Source organism: Aptenodytes patagonicus, chromosome 11, assembly GCF_965638725.1.
Source record: "Aptenodytes patagonicus chromosome 11, bAptPat1.pri.cur, whole genome shotgun sequence".
Taxonomy (NCBI): domain Eukaryota; kingdom Metazoa; phylum Chordata; class Aves; order Sphenisciformes; family Spheniscidae; genus Aptenodytes; species Aptenodytes patagonicus.
The window spans coordinates 12,469,353-12,495,568 of NC_134959.1; the positions used below are offsets into that span (position 1 = coordinate 12,469,353).

At 37.2% G+C, this 26,216-nt stretch overlaps 1 protein-coding gene across 2 annotated transcripts in view; it reads left to right on the forward strand.

Annotated features, from left to right (window-relative positions):
- Window positions 1-26,216, forward strand: part of LOC143165608 (neural-cadherin-like) — an 84,128-nt gene that overhangs the window by 46,826 nt on the left and 11,086 nt on the right. For both annotated transcript variants that reach the window (XM_076349162.1, XM_076349161.1), the window contains exons 11-30: window positions 283-453; window positions 1,402-1,574; window positions 2,650-2,817; window positions 3,415-3,664; window positions 3,766-3,893; window positions 4,769-4,955; window positions 5,711-5,854; window positions 7,318-7,601; window positions 8,125-9,736; window positions 11,507-11,600; window positions 12,787-12,971; window positions 13,187-13,416; window positions 16,581-16,858; window positions 17,720-17,934; window positions 18,941-19,068; window positions 19,675-19,802; window positions 21,939-22,062; window positions 22,631-22,811; window positions 23,711-23,877; window positions 24,667-24,931. In XM_076349162.1, the coding sequence (XP_076205277.1) occupies window positions 283-453; window positions 1,402-1,574; window positions 2,650-2,817; window positions 3,415-3,664; window positions 3,766-3,893; window positions 4,769-4,955; window positions 5,711-5,854; window positions 7,318-7,601; window positions 8,125-9,736; window positions 11,507-11,600; window positions 12,787-12,971; window positions 13,187-13,416; window positions 16,581-16,858; window positions 17,720-17,934; window positions 18,941-19,068; window positions 19,675-19,802; window positions 21,939-22,062; window positions 22,631-22,811; window positions 23,711-23,877; window positions 24,667-24,931 (5,112 nt within the window). The remainder of the gene's footprint in view (window positions 1-282; window positions 454-1,401; window positions 1,575-2,649; window positions 2,818-3,414; window positions 3,665-3,765; window positions 3,894-4,768; window positions 4,956-5,710; window positions 5,855-7,317; window positions 7,602-8,124; window positions 9,737-11,506; window positions 11,601-12,786; window positions 12,972-13,186; window positions 13,417-16,580; window positions 16,859-17,719; window positions 17,935-18,940; window positions 19,069-19,674; window positions 19,803-21,938; window positions 22,063-22,630; window positions 22,812-23,710; window positions 23,878-24,666; window positions 24,932-26,216) is intronic.

The following is a 26,216-nucleotide window of genomic DNA, read 5'->3' on the forward strand; positions in this document are numbered from 1 at the left end:
TCTCTTAAAGTTAGTTTGGTACTTATCTCTGTTTTCTAAATTTAAGTCCAATTGTATGTAGATGTAAGTGTATATGAAGTTTGTATCTGCCTGAGCAGTACAATTTAAGCTGTTGAAATTGTTAAATCTTGTGATTGGATCCTTGAACCTGAAGGTCACATTATATGTGTATTTAACCTATTGCATTGTATCTCAATGGATTGACAGACAAATAAACATGTAAATGTAGAATATTGTCAAATGCATAGTATTTTAACTCTCTGGTATTTAATTTGTTTTCAGGAGTTCTGACAACTGTTCAGGTATTTGATCGAGAAAAACAGAGGGAATATCCTATCACTGTGACAGCAACAGATCAGGCAGCGGAACCACTCATTGGAATATGTCAGATAAATATTATCATCCTGGACCAAAATGACAATGATCCCAGATTTGAAAACACCCACTATGAATGTAATTGAGAGTCATTGGATAGAGTTTCGGTGCCCTGAGTGTGAGCTTACCTGATGTCTAAGATTTTTGGGTTTTGTCTTTCCTGGCAGTAGATCTTGTGACCAACTAGGTGATTGCAGCCAGAGATGCACTTACCTTAATTAATTGCAGAATTGTTATTCTGTGTAATGTGCAATGTAACAAGTACGGTCTTGACTCGTAGGCCTTCCTGAGTGTTGTTATGGGAAAACTCCTTGAAACAATAGCCATGTCAATATCTTTCCTTACCTGAGTATACCAAGTGTCTGTAGTACTACACAGAGATGTGAAAGTTGTAATAAGCGTGTGAGTGTGCAGCACTGAGCACTAACTGTATCCTTTGTTTTCTGACCAATAGATTTTTGTCATAACTTTTGATTACATACTTTTCCTTTTCCCATTTGAATTTCATCATTCTTCATTGTTTGTTTTACCTTTCCTTCTTGGTTCTTCAAAAAACCCTTCCTGGTTATGGATAAACACCCAGAGGCATGTATAATACTAATAAAAAAATGAAGACTGTTAATTCTCAGTTAGTTATACTGTGCAAATCCTAGAAAGTAGTTTCTGACAATGGTGTCCTTTTCTTCTGCTTTTATGCAATAAATTAAAATTCCATTTATGTATATTTCATACAGAGCAATTAGTCCCTTAGTAAAAATACAAGACAAAAAAAAAAGTATTATCTTATGAGAAATAAGAAATCCAGGTTATGAATGTGATAACATGAGGTTCAAATGTGATCCATAGCTCTGGAGTGATAGCAGCTCTTTAAAATACTCATTTTGATTTTTATGGCCATTGTTCCAAGGAAGATAAAGTTATAGCTTCTATACCTTATTACTTTAGTATTTCTTCATTTCTTAGCAAGATATTCATGGTACTTTAGTGAATTAATGATCAGTTTGAAATATCCTTTCCTTACATTAGATTTCCTAAGAGAGGACACAAGAGTTGGGACCAGCTTTCTTCGTGTTGCAGCCCATGATGACGACTACAGCTCAAATGCTGCCATTACATATTCGATAGCAAATGAAGAACCAAATTATTTACAAATTAATCCTACTACAGGCTGGGTGTTTGTGAACCAACGCATATCTCGGGTATGGCGCTTGCTTTCCTTTTTAAGCTGTCTATCTCAGGAGGGACTGAGGTCATGAGTTTGTCCTTACCTCCATGTTACCCCTTCACATTAAAGGATCGATACGTCATGTTTAAATTAAATGTGAGTCTAAGGCTTTTAGCTGATGAGTTCATTGACTGTGAATTGCATATAAGCAAGCCCTGCTTTCAGCTGGAAAGCTGACAGCACTGCCTCTGAGAGCTTGTTCTTCCTATTTCATTAGCTTTGGCATACTAATACCAAGGACTAGTGGGCTGAGACCGTAAGCAGGGGAGCAAGAACCCAGGTGTAGGACTTAACTCATTGCCTGGTAACATAGTGAAGACACAAACCTGAATGTGACAGAGTGTGAAATTTTACTTCTGATACAGATCCCTAACTTGATACATGTTAGTCATGGTGGACTAAGCATAGCTATCCCTCAGGAAGGTGAAGGCATAATGAACAAAATTGTAGCATGTAGTTGTCTGGAATTTACCAGTTTCAGCCATTTCTAGATACCTGCGTAAGCAGTTTGATATTTTCAGAGTTGTAAAGTAATTTGTGTTGAAATGAAAATATTGTTGTAGATGTCAATCTTTAAATAACTAGTAGGTATTTTTTATATTGAAATTTAACTTCTAAGTAACTGACACACAAAATTTTGGTGAAGGCATATCCTTTTAATATATTTTCTTTATTGAATCTAAGAACCCTACAGACCTAATAACAAAAACTGTTGATAGGTAAGCTTAAGAACTGGGTGGGTCCACAAAGTGGGTTTTTTTTGTTTTGTTTTAAACTTTGTGTGAAATTTGCTAAGGTTTATTGAGACAAATGGCAACATTTTGCAGCAGTCTTAAGTAAAGCAAATAGCAGAATTTTCAGCAACCTTGTACCTACTTCATATTCTGAGCTCAGTATTCTGCAGTTGTGGATGTTTTTCTTCTGTACAGGTTTTTTTAAGTGTGCCTTTAATTTTATGTATTCATTTATTTTGAAGGAGAAAAAAAAAAAAAAAGCTCATCAGAGCCCTGATAAAAACCCTTTGTTACAAAACCTTTTTTACTGTTCAGAGGTCATCTATAATTCGAGAGATTGTTGCTACAGATGGAGGTAATAGGAGCAGTAAAGTTGAACTTGTGGTAACTATTACCAGTGCAAAAAACCAGCCTCCACAGTGGGAAAGAGACAGCTATGAAGTTGTTATTCCAGAGAATACTACACGAGATGCATCAATTTTGGTAAGGTTGGGACAGACTTGTTTGTCTGTCTGTGGCTCTAAGGCTATAGAGTAACTGAACGTTGCTTATTTGCTTAAATATAGCGAGCTTTTATAACAATTCTATGTACTGTAGGGACCAATGATATGCTGTCAGTTTTCTTTCAGAAGTGCTAACGGTAACCAGCATTTTTGCTCTAATTTATATGTGTGCAGCCACTATTTAATTTCCTTCCCATTTGAACAGCACTATAGGTATTCCAATTTTTTGAATGCTTCTGTGTTATCTGAGGTGATTATTGGGCTTAGAGTACTTAGAGTTGTTCAGCTGGATTGCTTGGAATAAGTAATCGGAACAGCTTTATGAAGTAACTCCAAAATAGGTATTTTTAGGATAAAAGCATGAGTAACCAAACATGTAATGACTGGTAACCTTTGGCTGCAGCTATTTGTGGCCTGGAGATGTGTCAGGCAGGGTTAAGTTTTGGTATCAGGAAATACTTGTCCTAGTGTTTTTGGTTGAGAGATGAAGATCTGGGAGAGTCAATACACAAAAGCTTTTAGAAATGTTGCTGTACTTACAAAAGTGTTGATTACGCAAACTTTTTGAACTGTGCAGACAATCAAAGCAACTTCTGCCCTTGGTGATCCCCGTGTGACTTATAACCTAGAAGAGGGGCTTATTCCAGAGACCAACATGCCAGTTCGTTTCTACCTGACTCCGAACAGACATGATGGTTCTGCTTCAATCCTGGTAGCTGAGCCACTAGATTATGAAACAACAAAGAGCTTTCTACTGAGGGTTCGAGCACAGAACGTTGCTGCAGTTCCTCTGGCAGCATTCACTACGGTCTATATTAATGTAACAGGTGTGTAAGCTGTTCAGTGATGTTATACTATAATCATAGTACTTCTTTTTTTCTTTCAATTTTTATAGTTTTCTCTTTATGTGCTGTTTTTGATGTTTTAGATGTCAATGACAATGTCCCATTCTTCACTTCATCTATTTATGAAGCCTCGGTAACAGAGGGAGCTGGTGTTGGGACATTTGTCGTTCAAGTGTCTGCCACCGACCTTGACCTTGGTCAGAATGGTGAGGTAAGCAAGTGGGGACCTACATCTTCCATGATGAAAGGTATGGAATAACTTCGGTATGAACAATGGCTAAATAGACTAGAAGTCTTCAACCTAGAAAAGGGATGACTAATAGGGAAACATGAGGTGAAATAAAGTAATTAGTTACATGTTTCTCTGTCTTGCCATGTGAAAAATGCAACTAAAACTAGTAGGTGTGAGACAGAAAACAAAGAAGAAATATTTATACAAGCTGTAGTTCAGGTGAAAAACTTGCTACAGGATGCTCTGGTTTGGAAAGATCTACATAGACCTAAAATGTGATTGGATAAATCAATGGAAAAAAAAATGTGTTAAAAGCTTCTGTGAGTTGTAGATCATTGGGGATACTGAAAACTGAATCCTTACAAAATATGTCAAGTTAACACCAAAAGTGGATGTATTCATTACTGATTTTAAAAATCTAAAGTAGGTATATCCTTAGAACAAGAGTGCAAGCTGAAGTCAAGTGCACGGAAACATATATATACTAGAGACTAGAACATGGTCCATGATACTAGCAAGTTCAAATTCAGCTCACCTGTGGCTATTATATTAGTACCTGGGATCTTTAGCTGAGTTTGAGGGCTGTTGCACAAGCACTGTGCAAAGGTGAACTAGAGAACTTGGGAACTGATTAGTCAAGACATTTATTTCCATTTACAGATCAGCAGTCAACATGCAAGGAAGTTAATTGACTTTAAACTAGATTGATCAAGCTGGCAGTTTTACCCAGCTTTCTTGGCCCTGATCAAGTTCTCAAACACAACACTGTTCTTCCTCTCACTAAGTACTCATTTAGTTGTGAACTATCCAACAAAAGGAAAGTATAAATTAACAACTTCTTTTTAATCCTTTAGATAACTTACTCCCTGTTACATGACAGTGGCAGAGACTACACATATTTTCGCTTGGACTCACAGACAGGCTCAATATACACTGCCTCAGTGTTTGATAGAGAGAAGAAAGGGTCTTATCTTCTAGAAGTCAAGTCAGTAGATGGCTCTGAATCAGCTCGACCTGGAAAACATGGGAAGCCAAACTCTGGTAAGAGACAGATGTCTGTGACAAGCATGATTTTACCTGGATTGGTAAAACAAAAAAACAGAAAGCTCTGAAATGCAAGATTAAATGTTAATTTCCTTTTTTTCAAGTGTACTTGTGAAAGAGTGTCTGTTGTTTTGGTTGGGGGGGGGGTTACTGTTTGTCTGTGCAACAGTTGTGTCAGAGCTGGAAGAGATATTTTATATGATGATCAGGCAAGTTTTGTGTTCTGAAATTAAAAGAAAGCTAGGGCTTCATGGCTAGAGTTTAGAGAGTATTTCCTAGCTAGCAAAGATGCACCCATTATCCGTAGGATGCAGATCTTTGGGTAGTGGAGGTGTTTCTCAAAGCACTGCATATGGTACTGTATTCAGTCAGAAGTAATTATGAAGTATGAAGCAGGAAACTTCAAGATAGAAAATCCCATTCTCAGTTGTCGGCTGTGCTTAAAGAAAGACTTAAAATTTGGCTTTTGTGGCTTCAGGACAAAAAGTTATGACTAAAAACTGTACAATTGCCATATTAGGCATCAATTATTCATATATTATCTGTTTAAACAAATTGGATGTGACATTCATTTGATATCCAAGTGCTTTTGAGTAATGTTGGTATATATATTGTCCACAACCCTAAGGGTTTGTTTCTGTATTGTCTGCATATTCGTCTTCATTTAATGTGCAGCTAGACAGTTTAAGGAATTGTAGCTGACAGAAGTGGCACAGCCGAGTATTTTAATCTCTTGTTTCTTGTCGCTCTAGACACGGCCTACGTGCACATTTTTATCAGCGATGTGAATGATAACAAGCCTGTCTTCACTCAAAGTGCCTATGAAGTAAGTGTGGATGAAGACCAGGATGTGGGCTCAACTATCATTATAGTCAGTGCTAATGATGAAGATGAAGGTAAAGTATTGGAATTCCCCATAGCTGTGTCTAAAATATTAATAAGTTAATTTCAGCACACCAAGACATATTTAGTGGTGTTAGAAAGGAAATGTCTTTTTGTCTCTAGATTTTAAAACTTCTATAAGTGTGAACTGATTGGGTATGAACATTAGTTCATAATGGAGCTGTGAGGCATAAGTCAAATAACTTATTTCGGGAGGCAATGCATTAATGTGGGATGATGGGGAATAATTTCTGTGCCAGCAAATACAAATTTATTATAGATCATATCACTTTCTTACAAATGGGCGCCAATAAAAATGTCCTGGTTAACTAGAATGAATCAGACTTGATTTCAATGAGATTCATTTGCTTTCTCTATGGACAGTGTAGTTGTATTGTTCTTTATTTTTTTGGTACACATTCTCATATTTGAAACTAGGCTTCCTAAATGCATATGATGAGTCTTAGCTATACTGCTTTATCTACAAATCAGTCAGGAATTCAGCCATAAGTCATGTAAAAATAAGTACATAACCAGTGCTGATAAATGAGAGAAGCAACGGTACAGACTTCAATCTTTTGGCTATGGTGCACTACTAATTTGACTTTGCTGTATGGTGAAACCATACTTTTTTTGTTGCGCAAGTCCCAAAGGACTGTTCTGTCCATATGTCTGTGAAGTGCAGGTACATCCTGGCTGCATTTGATTCCTCACCCACTCAAAGAGGTTGAGGCAAATGTGGGTGAGTTGTACTGAAGAAGGATTTACCTACTCAGGGAACTTTTAGTTTGTTACTTAGGCTGGCTGTAAATCTACTCTATAGGGTTGGATCAGGGGACCTGATGTGATGGATATATGGCACTTCATTTCTGTCCTCTTAATAAAGTAAATGATTAAAGATGTAGCTATGAAAGGGAAGAAGAGAAAAACGGTGAAGGTAGAGCTTGCAGAAAGGCTAAAAGTCTTTACTTGATCTAAAACGATCAGCAAATTGGTACTGCATCTGAAATTTTGAGAAGTTCTGTTAGGACTGTCTCCTCTGGCTTGATACATAATTATCCTGTTTGTTGATAAAGTCTATGCATAAATGAATATGAGCGCAGAATGGTTCTACAGTATGAAGTATTTTATGATAACTCATTCTTACATGCTGGGTGTTAGCAAATAAGAATTTGTCTTTTTGGTCCCACAGCCTTGGCCAGTCATATTGTCCTTCAGTGAATTCGAGGGATCATAAGTAAAGGCAGAATTAATACTTCATTGCAAAGACACATTTTATAATTAGACACAAATTACAATTGGACATACCAGAATTGAAAATGCTGATAAATAATCTGACATAGCTGCATGTTTTAAAAGACCACAAAACTACAATACCAAAAATCAGTTAGGGTATGATTTGTACTTCATCTTAACATCCCATGTTTTACTCTACTTCAAGAAATGTGTGTTTTCTGACACTGTTGGTAATTGACAGGAACAAATGCTAAATTACGGTATCAGATCACAGCTGGAAACACAGGAGGAGTACTTGATGTAGAACCAGAAACAGGAGCCATTTTTATTGCCCAACCACTGGATTATGAAGAAACAAAAATGTATGAGATTCACTTGTTGGCCTCTGACGGGAAATGGGAAGATTATGCAGTTATCATCATCAGTGTCATGAATAAAAATGATGAGACTCCAGTTTTCTCTATCAGTGAATACTATGGAAGTATAATTGAGGAACTGGATGGGTTACCAGTCTTTGTACTTCAGGTAGTGTATGCAGTTTCAGAGATTATAATATTTCAATGAAAGAGCACAGATTACTCTGGTACAATTATGTTAATAATAATCCAGCACAGATATATTAATGAAATTTAGTTTTACTGAGTTTTTTTGTCAGTGGAAGAAGAGAAGTGGACTTTTACGGAAAAATAATTACAAAGATAGTAAGTAGGATAAGCAGGATGGATAATTTGTGATCCTAAAAAGCAAATCATTAACATCTTAAAGTAGCTGCCAGAATAGCATAGTTAAATTACCTCTACAAATATAAAAAAATAAAATATTATTTTAGTATTAGAATAACTACATTGTTATTGTAGTGCAAAGCATATTTACCTACTCTGAATTGTCCCTCAGCCACCTCTCATTTGCCATTCATCTGGCATGCACATATTAATAGCATGTCGTATGCTTTTGCTTGGACTCCTTTAGACTGTAGCAACGTATAGGATATAATGCAGTCACTGCATATTTTATAATTTCCATGTCTTTGTTTTCAAAACTTTTGTAGGTTATGGCAAATGATCCTGATAGTAACGTGGATGAAGGAGATTTGAGATACTCATTGCATGGGCACGGTGCAGCTGATATTTTCACAATAGATGAGAAAACAGGCAGCATTTACTCACACAAGATGCTGGATCGGGAAGAGAGAGCACTGTGGAGATTTGTTGTATTGGCTACTGATGAAGGTGGAGAAGGACTTACGGGATTTGCTGATGTAATTATTAATGTGTGGGATATAAATGACAATGCACCCATGTTCACATGCATGCCTGATGATTGCAATGGGAATGTCTTTGAAAATTCTCCTGCAGACACGTTAGTCATGGAAATGGGTGCAGTTGATCGTGATGATCCAAATGTAGGTCTTAATGCTGTCCTGACTTACAGGATAACAGAGAATGTAAAAAATGAGTTTGGTACTGACATGTTTAATATCAATCCCAATACTGGTACAATCCATGTAGCGGTAGGAATGCTAGACAGAGAAAGGACTGAAAGTTATTTTCTAACTGTTGAAGCAAGAGATGGGGGAGGGCTAACAGGAACTGGCACTGCCACTCTCTGGATTGCAGATGTCAATGATCATGTACCTAAATTCACAAAAAAGATGTGGCAGGCAACAATTCCTGAAAACAGTGCCATCGACTCAGAAGTTCTGCAAGTGTGCGCTACAGATGCAGATGTTGGGGAAAATGCTGACTTAATATTCAGTGTCATCGGGGGAGACCCAGAGCAGAAGTTTTATATTGAGAATGGCAAAGAATGGCAATGTGCCACTATTCGACTGAAAAAAAAATTGGATTTTGAGAATGCACGTGAAAGGCAGTTTAATCTTACTATTACAGTGGAAGATCTTGATTTTTCAAGTATTGCAGTGTGCCTGATTGAAGTTGAAGACTCTAATGACCACAGCCCAGTTTTCCTTTCTGAGTTTATTCAGACAAGCCCTTTCGTTGAAAACGTGCCTGTAGGTACTACAGTAACCACAGTGAGAGCTACAGACAAGGATTCTGGTTTGAATGGGAACATTATATATTCTATAAAGTCAGATTCGGATCCTATGAGACAGTTTGTGATTGACCAATATGGTCACGTGATTGTGGCAAATACACTAGATCGTGAAGTCATGCAAAAATACAGTTTAGTTGTACAAGCTTCAGATCAAGGGGCACCTGCCCGCACTGGAAACGTTACAGTTTTGATTAACTTGCTTGATGTTAATGACAATGGACCAAGGTTTGAGGCACCATACATGCCTGTAGTTTGGGAAAACATGAAGCCTGAAATAGTGTATATGAACCATACATCAGAATTGCTTCATGCATTTGATCCAGACAGTGAAGAAAATGGGCCACCTTTTACATTTTCATTACCACCAGATTATCAGAATTCTTTGGATTTTTCTCTTACTGACAACAGAAATAACACAGCAACTGTAACTGCTTTGAGGTCCTTTGACAGAGAAAAGCAGAAGGTGTTTCATCTGCCAATAGTTATAACAGATAGTGGGATTCCAGCCATGAGCTCTACAAACACCCTAACTATAACAATTGGTGATGAAAATGACAACTGCCATGAATCTGGCTATAAGGAAGTCTATGTGTACAGTTACAAAGGTAAGTGCTATCTGGATATTATAATCAGATTGATTAATACAGCACGGTTTTACACATAATTTCTATCTTGCAGTTCTTAATTTTTTTCTAAAATGGTTTACATATTTTGAAACTGAAATTCCAATTCTGTAAACTACTAAATAAAGTGGAACGAGTAAAATATATTTGCAAAGCTCAGACCCTAGTGTGTAAAAGATCATCTACCAAAAAACTGTTAGCTGCAAACAAGTATATATTGCACATGCAGGAAAAGCACTATTTTTATAAACCGATAAAATCTATTTTCCATTGACCAGTTTTCATCTACACAGAGGAAAAGGTTTTTGTGTGCACACATGATTCAGAAAGTACCTGATGCTGAGAGATCTGGAGGTGAGAATGGCAGAACTGAAGCAACTTAGAGTAACAGAGGTTCATAGATGAGCCCTACCCAGAAATTGTAGACCAGTCCCACCTCCACTGTGACAGCCACTGTGTGGCTGAGCAGGATAGAAATCTTGAGGAGGGAGGTTTTCTGCTGGCAAGAAAGAATCCGAGAGAAAGCTGGGTCAGTGCTTTTTTTAGGAAAAGAATAATCTTTGGGGTGCAGTAAGTGACTGCTTCCTAGAACATGTAGTCTTTGAAGTGAAAAAAAAGATGTTTTCTTGAGCAGTGCACAGCACCTAGTTCACGAAATACCAGCAGGAGAGCTGCTCTGTGATAGCAGCCACAGTACTATGAGGATTAATGTAGTGGGAGAGAGCAGAGCAAATGCATCCATTAAGTGAATGCTTTACGTTTTCTTATCAGAGTGGTTTAGCAGAGGATGAACAGTTTAATAATATTTTCTAAACTTTGTCTTGAATTTCTATTACTGTGTTTTTTCCTGAAATTACCTGTAAAGCTTGACCTTAAACTAGTCCTGGTGGCCCTTATTAAGCATGGTTTATTACGCCTTTCCCCAAATATTCCATTCCAGATAGACTTGGCTATATCTCAGTTATCATTGAAATGGTAGAATTTCTGATAAATATTAGAGAAGATCAATCTACAGAAGGTATTTTTGCAATGAGTTATTTTTGTTGAATTCGGTATGCCTAAATTAGAAAAAGATGTGACCAGGTCCTGCCATAGAAATGAGAGAATGAAGTTTCTAGGGTGGATTGGCTCCAGATTTGAAGCTTAAAAATTTCCCACGTTGCTGGATCTTGGCTGTGGAATTCAAAGGTCTCCTTCCCTGGAGTTGCTCATTTTGCTATTTTAGAACAGCTGCTTGGATGTTCCACTTCTGTGACAGCCCACAGGGGCCTGAAAAAAGGGCCAAGAACTGGCACAGCTTGGTGGCTTCTTGCCCATTTCCTTTTCTCAGTCACGTCCTCCTCTCCCAGCTGCGCCCCACAAGATGCCTTCCCTCTTTTGCTGGATTCCACTGGTGTGCCATTTGAAATAGTAGAATAGCAATGAAACATTTGGGGATTAACTCCTGATGTGGTGATTTTTTTTTTTTTTTTGGTCTGAGCATTTTATATAGAGTTGTATTCATGTATCATTCTGTTGTTGTTTTGTGTTGTTTTGAGCTTTTCTTCTTTCATGTGACATCCATAGTGTACTCACCTTTCCAGAACTGGCAGGCTATGCATTATTTTAAGAATCTTGGATCATAACCATCACCAAATTGAGCAGCAATCTGAAATACTGAAAATACTAAATGCAGTAATTAATGCGGCAGAATGTAAAGTGCACCGAAAAGCAAAAAATTAAATGCAGATTTACTATAATTTATCTCAACAGGAAAATGGTCAACAACAGTGCTTGGGGAAGTGTTAGCACCAGATCAAGATGACTGGGACAATAAAACTTTTCTCTCTGAAGGAAAACTGCTCAAGTGAGGATTGTATTTGTGTCAAAATGAGTAATATTTATGCTTCTGTAATTATTTTACTCGCCATGTATTTCTTTGTGTTCAGGTTGTGCATAAAGCCAGGATTATTGAGTGTATTAAAGAATGTACCTTCTGAATGCTCCTTTTCTTTTTTACTTGAGTAACTATGTATTAAGAAAGTAATGCATGAAATATTTTTTCCAAGAAAGTGCAGGATCGCACCATGATGTTGATTCTTAGTCAGATGTCATCATTAATTTATTTAAAAATGTGCATTCTGTAAGATCTAATTTAAAAATAGGCAGTTTTTAATACTTGCCCTCAAATGTTAGAGTTGATGGAATACAAATCCCAAATTTAAAAGGGCAGAATTGAATAATTTCATCAAAAGTGGAAAGGCATTTGGTGATCTCCGTTGATGGCTAAATTTACAATTGTGTGCGAAAACCAAGACTCTTAGGTTAGTGGAGTTTTTTTCTGTTAATCGAAATGTTGAACTGGATCCTTAATTCCTACTTACACATTATTTGTTCATATCATAAAGTGAGCTGGTGTATAGCATGATTGTATGCTGTTCGAAGTACAGAAAATGGACGTGAAAATGAATGTGAATTTTTGTCTCCGCTGTGAATAATAGTTCAAAAGCTTTACGTAGCCCAAAATTAAAGACTCACTTTCTGTCCGTCAGCAGCCCCTGGGTCTTTTTCCATATTAACAGGTTACTGTTCCATAACAGTGGTCATGGAATATTTCCATAATTACTGATTACTGTCCCTTTGAAGTGGCAAAAGAAGATGATATCAGAGATTTCATACAGAATCCTGTTCCAGACGGATAAATGAGCATCTGGAACGACTGTGTGTGGTTTTGTCAGTTTCTATTACTTATGTCATAGACCAGCCCCTGATGACTATGTTGAACCCCGTGGTTCAACTACACACTGTTTTTATTCAGGATTGGGAAAGTCTGGGGATTTGGGAGCGCAGAAACGTCTTTTTATAAGCTCTGCAGATTGTCATTTCTGAATTAAGGTGTTTCTGGTGCTGTTCTGAGGTTGGTTGCTAATTCCCATAAGTTTTGATCCTACAACCTTCATGTAACGTTTAAGGCCTTCTGAATTATGTTAATGAATAAAGTAAGTTCTCAATTTTGATTTATTAAGGTTTCCTAATCAAAGGTTTATGTCTAGGTCTTTCAGATTAAATCAGAGGACTGGTTCTTTGATGATGGTGGATAACACTCCTCAAGGAATACACAAGTTAAAAATTAGAGTTTCTGATGGAGTTTGTCCTGATGTTGTATCTACAGTACAAATCCATGTCAAAGAGCTGGAAAATGAAGCCATTCAAAACTCAGCCACTGTGCGTCTGTCAGGTTGGTTTTATTTGCTGGTGAGAGTTCAGGTGAGCTGCTTCTATAACTGAATGATTGTGAGTGATGTAGGTATTATTATATCAATACTTGATTTACTTATCACTGTAGGGCACTTTCTGGTATGTTTCCATATTGTTAAATAAGAAATAAATTGAGAAATTAGCCTGTGGTCTCCTACTATTTCATGTTTATCTATTTTTGAATCCCAAACTCAGATGTCACAGCAGAGGAGTTCATAAGGAGAGATGAACACGGCAAAACGAGATACGACAAGTTCAAGGAATTACTAGCAAAAATGTTACCTGCTAAGCTTAGTGATATCATTGTCTTCAGCGTGATGAACATTGACGGAAAACAGACAGATGTAAGATTTGCAGTCCATGGTGGCTCGGCATATTACAGACCTGAGAAACTGCATGCTGAGATGGCAGCATTTAAAAATGAGGTATATTCTCTAGGGTTATCATGCATATATGTAATTCACCCAAGTACTGAGTTTGCAAGGTATATATCCCAAATCTCAGTGAAAGAATATTCTAGATCTACAGATAAGGTTTTTTTGCTTCACTTGGAACAAAACCACTTGTCAAGCAAGTGCTTAATTCAAGCTTTCTCCCTTCTCCTTAGTCCCATACATACAATTATTATATGGTCGTATTAACTTCTGCTTCAATAAATATAACGACTTTTTAGTTGCAGAAAGATGGTTCTCCATTCCCATCATGGTACAGTTAACTGTGTTTTCTCCAGTCAGTGTTTCATTGTGTAATCTATCAGACTTCTAAATATGAAAGCAGAAGAATCCCTAGAAACCAAAGTGGTACATAGTATAGAGAATGTCTTGAAAATGACAGCTTTTTGGACGTTCCAGATGCTGATGGAAATACCCAAGGCATCAGCTTGTGGTTAGACACTTACAGTAGAGGCTTGATGCCACCCAAATGGAAATTCTACTGTACAAAGAGATGGCAATCCATAGAAAAAAATCCTGCTGGAAGGAATATGCAGGTTAGAAGAACAGTTAGAACAGACAAGTGAGATGGAGACAACCAATTTTGTGATTGTATTTAACTCACCAAAGGACAACTTTAAATACGAAGTGACACCCTCCCCCAACTTTTTTTACTCTTTTTTACTGTTATAAGGGGAAAATAGTTTTTGAATGTAAGAGGTTTTCTTCCATTTCCTGATGTTCACCAACTGTCCTACTCTCTTACCAGATCCTGCATGCCCTCTAACTCAGTTACCCAGACACACTCTTGTCTTGGCCCCACTTTTATTTTCTGTAGTCCTCCAGATTTTGGCTTTGCTGAAGTACTGCAGATGCTGCTGAATAGACACTAAAGCTGCTGCCTTGCGCAAAGGCAAGATGCCACTGCTTGGCTTGTAACTTGCCCTGGACAAGGCAGCACTTCCTGACATGTCATTTGTGGCTCTGGGGACACGTTTGAGTTTAATACGTGGTACATCTTATGGAGGATTTTTCCTGAAGAGAAAACAGCACTTTCCATTTGTGTGAATATGGTAGGGTCTGCCTGATTCTGGGGACCAAACAGCAGGAATATCTTAACTTACCACCTGCCTACATCTTTACTGTGTCTTAAATAGTTTTGTGGATTATGAGACTCTTCAGAGTGACCAAGAAGGAAATACCAGAGGCAGATAGCATTCATGAAGCATAAAGACTGCTTCTTTTGCATATTTATTGAATTACTGCAACAATAATATAGAAAATTGTGTAGATTTCAAATACTCTGTGCCATAATATATGGCAGGTAAATTCATTGAAGTGGTAATAAGGGCATTGCTTCACATATTTTAATGAAAAAATATGTCTGTATTAATTATATATCACCTTTCAATATTTAATGAATAGCTCTAGTGAATAGTCACCAATAGTTTACAGAAAACCAATCATAGCTGGAGAATTTCTCCAGTAGTTTTTGTACATGTGTTTAACTATAAATATAGAAAATAAGTAATTAGCACTGAAATTATTCATTGAATTGCTAAATAAATAATATGTTTGCATTACCTCCTTGGGATATAGCTTTACAACAACTATTTTTATTTAGCAGAAAAATAATCCATCCTGATACTGTAAAGGAGCCAAGGTTGTTTATATACACTATGTTTTTCTGTAACAGTATTACATAGCTGTCTAAATGTGCATTGTAGACTCTCCACTAACGGTGATAGATGTGGGCAGCAGACACGAAACTGCATTGACAGGATGCATCATGTCATTATGAAGTATATTTTATGCCTTTGGGGACATGTTTTTCAATACATGTTAGGACATTTGAGGATAATACTAACAATTGATTATAAAGGTCAAAGTTCTTACAGTGGTGAATTGAGATGACTGCACAAGTTACATAAATACTAAAGCACTTCTATTTTTTTTCTTTGTTTTGTTTTGGTCTCTTCAAAGCTTATTTTTAAAATATTTGTCATACATTTTATCATTTGAAAAAATACCTATTAAATGTATAAATAAAGAGAGTCTAAGCCTGATCTCATGTTGGTAGTTTTACATTTTTATACCTCAGTGTATACGACTGTGAGAGTAGTGCCCTCTTGTATTCAGGTTTGGGCACTAAATACACGTCATTTTAATGTATTCGAATCACCAGATACAAATCAAATTCTGAAGCTTTATAGGCACCTGTGCAAAATCCCCAAACAAGCAGAAGGAAGAAATCTGTTGTGCCAGGGAACAAACTTAGTGATAACTTAATCCAGTGCGTAGGCTACTGGCTGAAATACAAAAGGTCTGAAATAATGGCAGCCCTGTTACTGGCCTCAGGTTTATTGTGAACAGCTTGCTTCCCTTCTTTGTGCTTTCTGCTCATTCTTTGATCTGTTCGGATTAGAAGTTGCTAACTGCGGAGACACTATTACTACATTACAAGACCTATATATACAGTGAGGCTCTTCTCTTTGTTTGGGTATTTGGGCTTTCAGGTGCACCCTCAATTAATGATAAAAACAATGAACTAGCAAAGGTTAATGTAGAACAGAATATAGTATCCGCTATGCTGAGTTGACTGCATTTTGTTTCAGACAGTTTGACATTAAATGTAAGTTTATGGGGCACGAATCAGTAGGCTGAATTCTAATTGCTACGAAGTGGTCTTGTCAGGCCACTGTCTGTGGACATTATTATTGAATGCAGCTGAGCCCTGTGTCTGTATCCTTACGTGTGAGAGAACGTAAGAAATAATATCTGGGTATAACTCATGAAGAAGAATTTTTATCCTGGCTTGACCTAAAATATGCCTGTTGCTATCACGGTGCAGAGAAGTGTGACGCAGACGACACAGCTTGGAAGGTGGAGTATCACTGCTCTCGAAGCTTTGGTCCTCAGAAATAATGTTAGTAGACCAGTACAGATTTAACATGTTCACAGTCAATTGTGTCAATGATTAAGTTTTTAGGAAATACTGCTACTGTAATTTTTTGAAATTTTCCTGTATTTGTTAAATCATTTTGCTTGCCTGCATAGTCAGGGATGTTACTAATTAATACGCAAGAAAGTAAGTAAAAGTAAATAAAAGCATTCATTAGGAAGAGACTGGTGATGTGTTAAACTGTATTTTCTCTTAGATCCAGTCAGCTTTACAATTGAACATTTCACAGATCGATGTAGATGAATGTAGGAGTGCAAATTGTAGTGAGGGCAACAGTTGTACAAACCACCTCACCGTGAGTGACATCCCAACAGTGATGGATACTGGAAGCGTGTCATTTGTCTCGGTAACAACCACCATCAATGCGGTCTGCACCTGTTCAGCTAGGGACAGAGTTCATCGCTCTTGTTCCTCCTACCCTCGAAGCCCTTGTCTCAATGGTGGAATGTGTATTGACACTTTGAATGGTTACAGGTGAGGAAAGTTGTATTGCAGATTCTCTTACTTTTTTTTCTTCTATTTTTGAAGTGTCGAGTGGCTCTTACAAGGTCTAAAAAAATCATAAATGTACTTCTGACTGAAGGAGAAACAAAAAAACCCCATGAGTGCACTGGAGTGTAAATATAATGACAACAGAGTTTTCGCTAATGGCCCAATAATGGTGCTGTAGTCCTGAAAGCAGTGGAAATAGTGTGTGAGTAAGAAAGAAAACCATGGGGCAAAACCAGTGGTATAATTAACACGTCATTTTTTAAGAGCACCTAGTTCAGTATGAAGGAATGGGAAGTGTGCTCTGTTTTTTTTTCTTTTTCTTTTCCAGAAGAGTAATGATAAAAGTGAGTATCAGTGGTAGCAGCAGAGATGTAGGGGGAGTGAAATGTAGTTCAAACAATGGGTTATAAGGAGTTTAGAAAATACTAGATAGGAAACTTGCTGTATTGTAGCATCACTGGCATGCACCAGTATTCCTTTAGTGAAATTATACTGGTTTATTCTAGCTAGGAATTAACCTCCCTGAGTTTTCTCTGTAATAAACTGACCAATTGATGTTTGGTGTTCTGTGTTACTTATTTAGTGAAATAATTCATCGTTCTCAAAAACATGGCCTCAAAAATACTTTTTTTTTTTTTTGATTGAGATAGTATAGTGGATAAATACACTTAGTACTCTTAAAATATTTTAATAACTGCCAAGCACCCCTGACACTCTGATAAAATCTTTATTGTTTCACTGCTGGTTTTTTACTGTGATTTAAGTGCTATATTTGTTGCATGTAAAACAAAAAAAAAGTTGAACATTGGGAATTTTGACTATTTTTTGTTTGTGCTCTTTCAGATGTCTTTGTCCTGCTTCGTTTCATGGACCAGACTGCCAGCAGACTAAGCACAGTTTCCATGGAAATGGTTATGCATGGTTTCGTCCCATCAGGCCTTGTTTTGAAAGCTCACTCTCTCTAGAGTTTATTACTGTGGTTCCAGATGGGCTTTTACTATACAATGGTCCTTTATCAAATCCAGAACCTGGGAGTACAGAAAGCTTCATTGCAATAGGTACTTCTGCAAAAATGTGTGAAAAAATTAAATGTCTTTTGGGAACGGGTTGCCTGTGAACAGTGTAGTAGTTAGAGTATGAATTCTGTCTTTCCATCTTATGAGATAATTTATTTTCTGGTTTGAAAATATTTTGAAACATTCCCTAATAGGTCTTTCTTCTTTGATGTCTATTTTTGTAGCCTGCACCTATGGCTTTAGGTCCATCGCAGAGTTGTAGAAATCAAGGGGAAAGCAAAATAGACAGATTGATACATATAAAAAAATAATGCCCCTAAGAAAACTGCAGTGCTATAAAAGAATTTACCTACTTTGAAGATAGGTATTACATGATTAATGCGGTCTTAGTTGTGTGTCATTCTTATCTAGTTTGGTGAGAAAAAAAATCCACTTAAACTGCTTCCAGTCTTGGGGCATTTTTGCACTTTTTTTTAAACAGGCAATGATTGATGGATGAATCCAGCCCCAGCATGCCACTGTAGGAAAATTTATACACAAGTAGAACTCATTGCTTTATGTTGACACATATTTAAAAGGTTACGACTGCTTAGTTTTTGTGAATTAATATACAAGATGCACAGTATGGTTGGTATTTTATGTCTTCCCAATTAATTGAAAGGTGAAGTTGTTGGATATTGTTAATCATTAACCTCTTTTTCCTTTGTTTTGCAGTTACTTGTAAATTTGAGTAGAAGACGGGAAGGAGTAAAACCCGCATGTGTTAATTGTTTTAGAGCATTATAAAATCGCAGATTGCTTATCAGGAATTAGTTCCAGTGTTTTGACAAAGAAGTGGCACAGTCTAAAGTGTAAAAATAAATACTATATTCAATGAGTATTTCTGCCTAATAGAAGTCATAGAATATAATTCTAGTTTTTTCTATAGTGAACCCCACTTTATGTGACTAGCAATAACCGTTAAATTAATACATGCACTAACTGCTAAAATATCCAAAATGGAAAGGTTCTCATAGCTGAAATTAATTTCTTTTTCATGTTGTATTAGAACTCTCCGGTGGTATTCCTGTGCTGAAGATGAGCCATGGCTCAGGTTTTGTGATGCTGCAGTTTCCAAGTCATCTGAATGTAGCAGACAAAAAATGGCATCAACTAGAAGTCAGAACCAGTGGTCAGGTCAGTTATTTGATTTTTTTCCACATCAGGATGTTTATATTTCCAATAGCATTTGCCTGTGCAGAAACAGGAGGGTAGAAAAAACAAACTGTGTAATTACATGTGTTATTCTAACTGTGCTTGTAGATTTGATGAATAATACGAATTTTGGGAAGACAGCATTGTCAATTCCAAATTTACCTATGCTGTAATCTATATTCTGGGATCAGAGGAATCTTTTTCCTGTTTTTTAAGCTCTGCAACGCATATGGAATGTGCATAAAGGCTTAGTTGTCATTTGCACATTCAGTGTACGCATTTGGACACTGAAATCAATTACCTACGCACAAAAAGCAGATAATTATTTATTTGCAAATGCAGTTACAGTTTTTGTGAAAGTGTTTAAACTACTCAGAAGCATAAATTAAATGCAGAGTTACGTGCCTTCTTTGTTAAATGGTTCCATGTTGGCGTTACTGTTTATTGCAAGATGGAAAACAGAGCAGGAAAAAACCCCATCCCTTTTTGCTTGATGGTATGCAAAAAGAAAAAGATGAAAATTTGATATAACTTGTTTATTGAATTTTACAGAAATTCTTAATTCAGTAATCCTGTGTTTTGGTGTAGGATGTTCGATTCACTTTGGATCATTGCAGTGCAGCTGTTGTTTCAGAGATAGAAGGAGTAGGCAAATGGCTGTCCACTGAAGATCGTACAAATTGTGAAGTCTTTGGGTCTGTTCCACGAAGAGCAAGGTACATTTCTGGAGATTCACTGAAAGACAGTTTGTTCTAAGGCCTTTGAACATTTTACCGAAGCAAAGTTGTTAATGACTAGGACCATAAAAGCAATTTGCTTTTCTCTAAGACCGCCTGGGCCAAGTCTTAGACCTTAAAGCACTAAACAAATTTTAAGGAACCAGTCTTCCTCCGAGTAGTGTTGCAATACTAAATGACAACCCCAGAACACTATGTGGCTACTACTGGAGCTTTTGTGGGTACTGTGTACCATCCCTTACCCACAGGATTTCTCTCATTTTATTTATCAAGTCACTGCTCTTGAAAACCTCACGAAATAGGCCAGTTGACTTTTTAATGGCAATAACTCTGGATCCTCAACCAATCTTACTATCTGATTGGTATAAGTCTGAGGGCTTCTACTGACAACCTTTGGCAAAGGTACTAAGGCAGACTAACACATCAAGGTTACTGCCTTTGTAGCCGAGTCAGAGGAAATGCGCATGTATCCATACCTCGGCCGTTCACTTCACAGCCTGGTGTACTTGCATAAACTGCTGATTCAAGTAGGCTGGTGCTGGTGTGCCTGATTATGGGCTGCAGCATCTCATATTGAGATATACAATCCACCTGTGTTTGTTTTCCAGCAAAGTAATACAGCCAAGGTGCGATAATGACTCTGGTGGTTTAAATTGCTTGTACTATTGGGTCAGCCCTTATCCTCAGTTAAAACTGAAAAAGTTGGAAAATTTTATTCAAAAAACAGTTACTACATTCAAAGCAGAAGGATGTGTTCAGCTGCATTCTGCAAGGGTTTGGATTCAGTATAATTCAATCCTTTGGACTGATGCTTATGGCCCTTGCTGATGACACCAAGCTGGGAGAAATGACCGGTGTGTTGGAGGGCATGGCTTGGAATTAAAAATTATCTCAGAAAACTGAAAATAGGACCTGGCAATATACTGTAGTTTTCCACTAGACAAAGGGCCAAGTAATGCATGTAGGCAGAAATAACCAGCCTCACAAATACAGAGAAGGGAACAACCGCTAAGTATCAGTAAAAGATGGATGGTAGTCGGAAAGCGAGTCAGCAATGCCACATTAACGTGAAAAAGACAAGCACTACACAGTAATTCCTCAACATGTGTAGATCTCTAAGATATGGAAGGTAATTCTTCCACTCTGGTTAGCACTGTTGGGCCTCAGCTGGAGTCCTGGGTCCAGTTTGTGCACCACAGTGCAGGATAGATGTGTACCAACTGGGTATAGTCCAGAGAAGAGCAATGACTGTAATCAGCTTGCCTTGAGAATAAGACCTATCAAGAATGAAGGAATTGAGGTCACTTAACTGAAAGAAGGGAAAACTGAGGAGAGATATGGTAAGTCTCAGTGTATGTAAAAGAATACTACAAAGAGGATTTAGACAATCTTTTCTGTAGAGGGCCTTAAGTTACAGTGAAGAATATTCAGGTTATATTTTAGGGCAACCTTTGTACTGATAAAGATACTTGAGCTGTGGAATAGATAGTCCCAGCAAGTGTGCTGATTAGCAATAGGATTAAGCCTTGTCAGCAGATGCACGGAGCCCTCCTGGTCATGAAAGGAGCACACAAACAGGGGAAAAATATAAGAACAAATGAAAACAAAAAATTGAGTTAATAACTCGGGGAGGAGACATTGCAGAGCCTGGACATGTGTACTGTACCTTTTAGACCACATTGACTCAACTTTTAGGTTTCTGGCCTTTATCATACACAAAACAGTTTTTGTTGTAATATTCCTACAGTATAGGATGAATGTGCACACATAGAAGCACTTGAAGGAGTATATGGTGTCTAGAATATCACAGCTGTTCCTGACTTGAACACAAACATACCTGAATTATAATAGTGTCCCACAGTTAAACTCCCAATAGGCTTCACTGTCATGTTAAAAAAATAAATTACCCTTTATTTTAAAGGGCCAGCTTCTGCCTACTGACTGACTGTATTTCAGAGAAAGAAGTGGATAAAATAGTTGCATTCTTTTGTTATTTTATAAAGCCTCTATTATTTGGAAATGCAGAATAGATGTTTATTTATCTGTCTTATTATATAATGCCTATGTTTGAAGGTAAATTCACATCTATTTTTATTATTCATATGATTTTTAAAGGTATTTGAATGTGAACCATGTTCTACAGCTGGGTGGTGTAAAAGAATCTTTACCATATTCCTACCCACAGTTGCTACACAAACACTTTTCTGGTTGTTTGCGCAATTTCATCTTGGATACTCAGGTGAGAGAAGTGTAACATTTTGCTTTAGCAAAGAAGTAAACTTCTTTATTAAATTTTGGGGAGATTTGTATTATACCTGAAACTTTTGCTTCCATTAATCTATTCAATGCTCATATGTGTCAGTGTAAAATACAAGAAAATTCTGGATTTTTTTGTCATAATTAGAATAGCTACCTTGAAAAGTTATTTCTCAATTGGAAACAGATGTATTTGTGAGCCAGAAACTGTGCCTTTGTTTATCCCTTACTTCATGCAGCTGTCTTCCAAGCTTTTTTGTGCGTTCAGGGAACTTCTGAATGGCAATTGTATAATGGTATATTTAGGCCAGCTGTCTGCTTTGTTAGGAAATATTAGGGGTTTTTTGCTTTCATAGTCAGTTGAGTTTATTCAAAGGCAAAATACGGTCTTGATAAAATAAGTTGAAATCTGAATGTCAAAAAGCAAACTTAGCATCTTAAGCAATGCAGACGAAGAACAGACTGTCATGTGGTATAACTATTTCTGTTTAAGAATGAAGTATAAGTGTTTCTTAAATAATATTTCAGTGTTACACAATTTTCTCTTGAAGGTATATGACCTTCAGTCTCCTGCAGAGTCCCTGAATAGCTTCCCTGGCTGCACACTGACAGATGGGAGCTGTGAGACCATGGGGTCTTCTTCCTGCGGTATTCATGGGAGGTGTCTTGGAGACTGGGGATCATTCGCTTGTCATTGTTTGCCGGGTTACTATGGCTATCGATGTGATAAAGGTGAAGTTTGTTTTTCTGTTACATTATTGATAGGCTGGTAAATTCTACAATACAGAAAACTCAAAATGTTTGCAGGTATTGATTGCTGAGGTGGTTTCTGATGTTTACATGGTATAAAGCCGTGTTTCAGTGTCGTTGCCTGTGATTTTTAACAATTTCTTTTCTCATTCCCTTTCAGAAATTACCTTCTCAGTATCAGATAATTTCTTTAGTCCTGAGGTTGTTTGTGCAATAACTGTATAATGGAGACTGCATCACAAAAGAATTGTGAACAAAATTATTTGTTCTCATCACAATTTTTTGAATTTGCATCTGTTTACACTTTCAGAAATATCTAATGACCTAAAACTTAAATGTGAGTGTGCCAGTACCACTTACTGTGCAGAATTAGAACTACACAACTGGAACTAGAAATTACTGTTCTGTTAGTGTCTGGAAGAGACTCTATTGGCTTAAGGATCTGTGCTTTTGGTATAGTAGGATCTTTTCTTTAGCCCTCATGGAGCCAAAGTTTGCAGCAAAAAGACAACTATAAAACAGCAGGTTGTGAAAATTGGTTGTGGTACTTAATATTTTGTCTGCAGTCTCTTCTTTTGTCTTGATCAGAGCTTCTGCTTTCCTGCTGTCATCCTGTGTGAGCATTGTAAGGAGAAGCGTTAGCAGGATCAAGTCAGGAGGGAGATCACCTCTTTACAGAGGAAGATGAAATGGGAGAGTGACTGGGGAAGTTGTGGAAATAGATAAAGGGACATGTCCCAAAAGACAAGCTATGTCTCATGGATCCATGCTGTGCAGTACAATTTTTTTTTTACTTTCAACTCTTATTATGAAAATAATGGAACAGTAATATTTCCCTCTCCCTACAAAATGGTTTAAAGGTCTTTATCCTGTTGTTTTAGTTGCCAAAGAATATACATTTGGGCCAGGAAGTCACATTCGCTATCAGCTTCCCGTCAGTGTGCCTGCCCGTAGGACGCTCTTTGAAGCCATGATTAGGACACGGCAGCCTGACAGTGTCATCACGAGCATGTTGTCTCGAAATAAGGATGAGCACATCACCCTACAGGTGAGCAAGGCATCCCAGACAGTAGTAGTGTAAAGTTAAATCAGTGCCCGTGAAGAGTTAGCCCAGAGAAACATTAGCTTAAGAGTTGGAAATAGAACCAAAACCCTTATGCACAAAAACCCTAAGCACAAAAACTTTGGAATTTTGTTTTATGGACACTTACAGATCTGATCTTTCACTTAAGATATTGACCGCATAACCATGGTATCCCATTGGATTTTGAATGACTTTATTGCCAGTTACAGTGAAGTATAGTTTGCTATACAGAATAGGATGAATAGTGTGTCTACCCTGGTGTCCTATTCAGCTGTGGTCACGAGTGGCCGATTCTGCATAGTTCAGACCCTGCCAAGAAAGGTGCCTGTAGCAGTTCTAATCATGTTGCTCTCAAAATGACAACCTGTTCATTTTATACATACCACTGAATGAGTCACCTCTTCAGCTAAGTTGGTTTGAGCTGTCAGTGTAGAAGTGATGCACCAGATTCTCAACCATTTGAAGAACTCCATAAATTTGTCCAAGAGAGAAGCAGGATAAAATTACTCGGAGTGAATTACATACTACTGTGAGTACACCGCTACCAGTATTTAGGTTGTCAAGTTCAGTAGCACCTGAAGTATCTTTGTATTACGCTGTACATGCAGTGCAAACCTACCCTAAATTTAAACAAATGCTTTGAGATTGATGATTGCATACAAGTCTTAATTCAAGTAATGTGACAGTTACATGTCAATACAAAATGTCAGGTGGTGACTTTTCTTTCTTACTACTTTGTTAATTATCCACAAGGTTGTTCGGGGATTCTTAGTGGTCTCGTATAATCTGGGTGATGGAGACTATTCTGTAAGCCTTCCCTCCTACCACATTGATAATGGTGAATGGCATCATATCACACTGGAGAGAAATGAAAATGAATTTACGCTTCGCCTTTATGAAGGAGGTGGGAAGAGAGAAATTCTGAAAGCAGCAGGAGTATACAAAGAGATTGTGATTGACCCCAGCAGCTTGGTCCTTGGAAACACCTACCCATTCAATCAGAACAAGAGTTTTCAAGGTGAGGAATTCTTGATCTCACTGTTTGGAATATGGACCTGTAAAAATGAAGGTTTATTGGTACTACATGGGCATATTGTGAGAAGCTTTCTTGTTTATATAGAGCCCAAAGTAAACAGATTTCTTGCATGACACTTCACAAAAGGGACAAATAAACTGTTCTGACTAGGAAGAAGGTACAGCAGGGAATTATGTGCAAATACTGTTAGCTACTGGACTTGGAACAAAGATGGTAACCTCTTCACACAACTGTATGTAGAGTATTTGTAACTGGAGATCCACAAGCTTCTCCCAGGTGGACTCTGGATGGCTTATTACATTAGATACACAGAACTGGTTCATTGCATGGTTCTATCCAGTTTAGCAGCTGCCCTTCCCTACCAAATACAACTGTCCCTATGCTGAAAGGAGTATTTCCATTTTATATGGGCATTGCACAGCACACAACAAACTCTCTGGTTTATTACCTTTATGCACTACCTTTGTATTATTGGATTTTACAGTCAGTCAGTTGAAGCATTAACTAAAATGAGAAATGGTTTATTGAATTAGAGCTAACAGTTTAAATTTTTAGCAACTGAACGGACGAAGGCATGATGTTTGTTAAAAAAACAAATCAGTTTTCAGTCTGGAAATTGAATAGTTACACAAAGGAGACAGAAATATAGAGAAATGTAAGGTTAAGATAATCCATAACAGCTTTTTACTCTGTCCTTAGTTGGCAGCTCACCCTTCGCCTAAAATCACAGTATAAGTTAATGCACAGTTACGCAGCGCATCTTTTATATTGACAAGGAAAGACACACACCATTACTTGGTTAAATGCGCCTGGTATCTGTCTATCACCTCCCTCTCCCATGCCTTTCACCTCTTTAACCAGATTCTACTAAATCCATTTGAAACAAGGTGGTAATGTTTTCAGCAGATAAAAGTATTTCAGTGAGTAACACAAAAGTGTGAGGAGAAAACGTATGAAATATATATGCATTAAATAGAATAACAACTTACACCATGAGTGTATCTCAGATTATTTAGAAAAAGATTGTTTTCCATTGTTTCACTAGAAGTATTCCAATAACTAAAGTTTATGCTGAGAACTAGGGATTCTGAATACTAGGGATTCGTATTTTGAATTTTTATTTATGGGAGTAATAGTATTTGTTTTTAAGTAAGTAGATTAAAGAATTCAAATGGTTACATGAAGATCATTTTAATTAGGACAATTAATGTTGCTGTTAAGCAGCTGAAACTTTAAGGGCTTTGAAGTTATAAAATGTACTTAATTC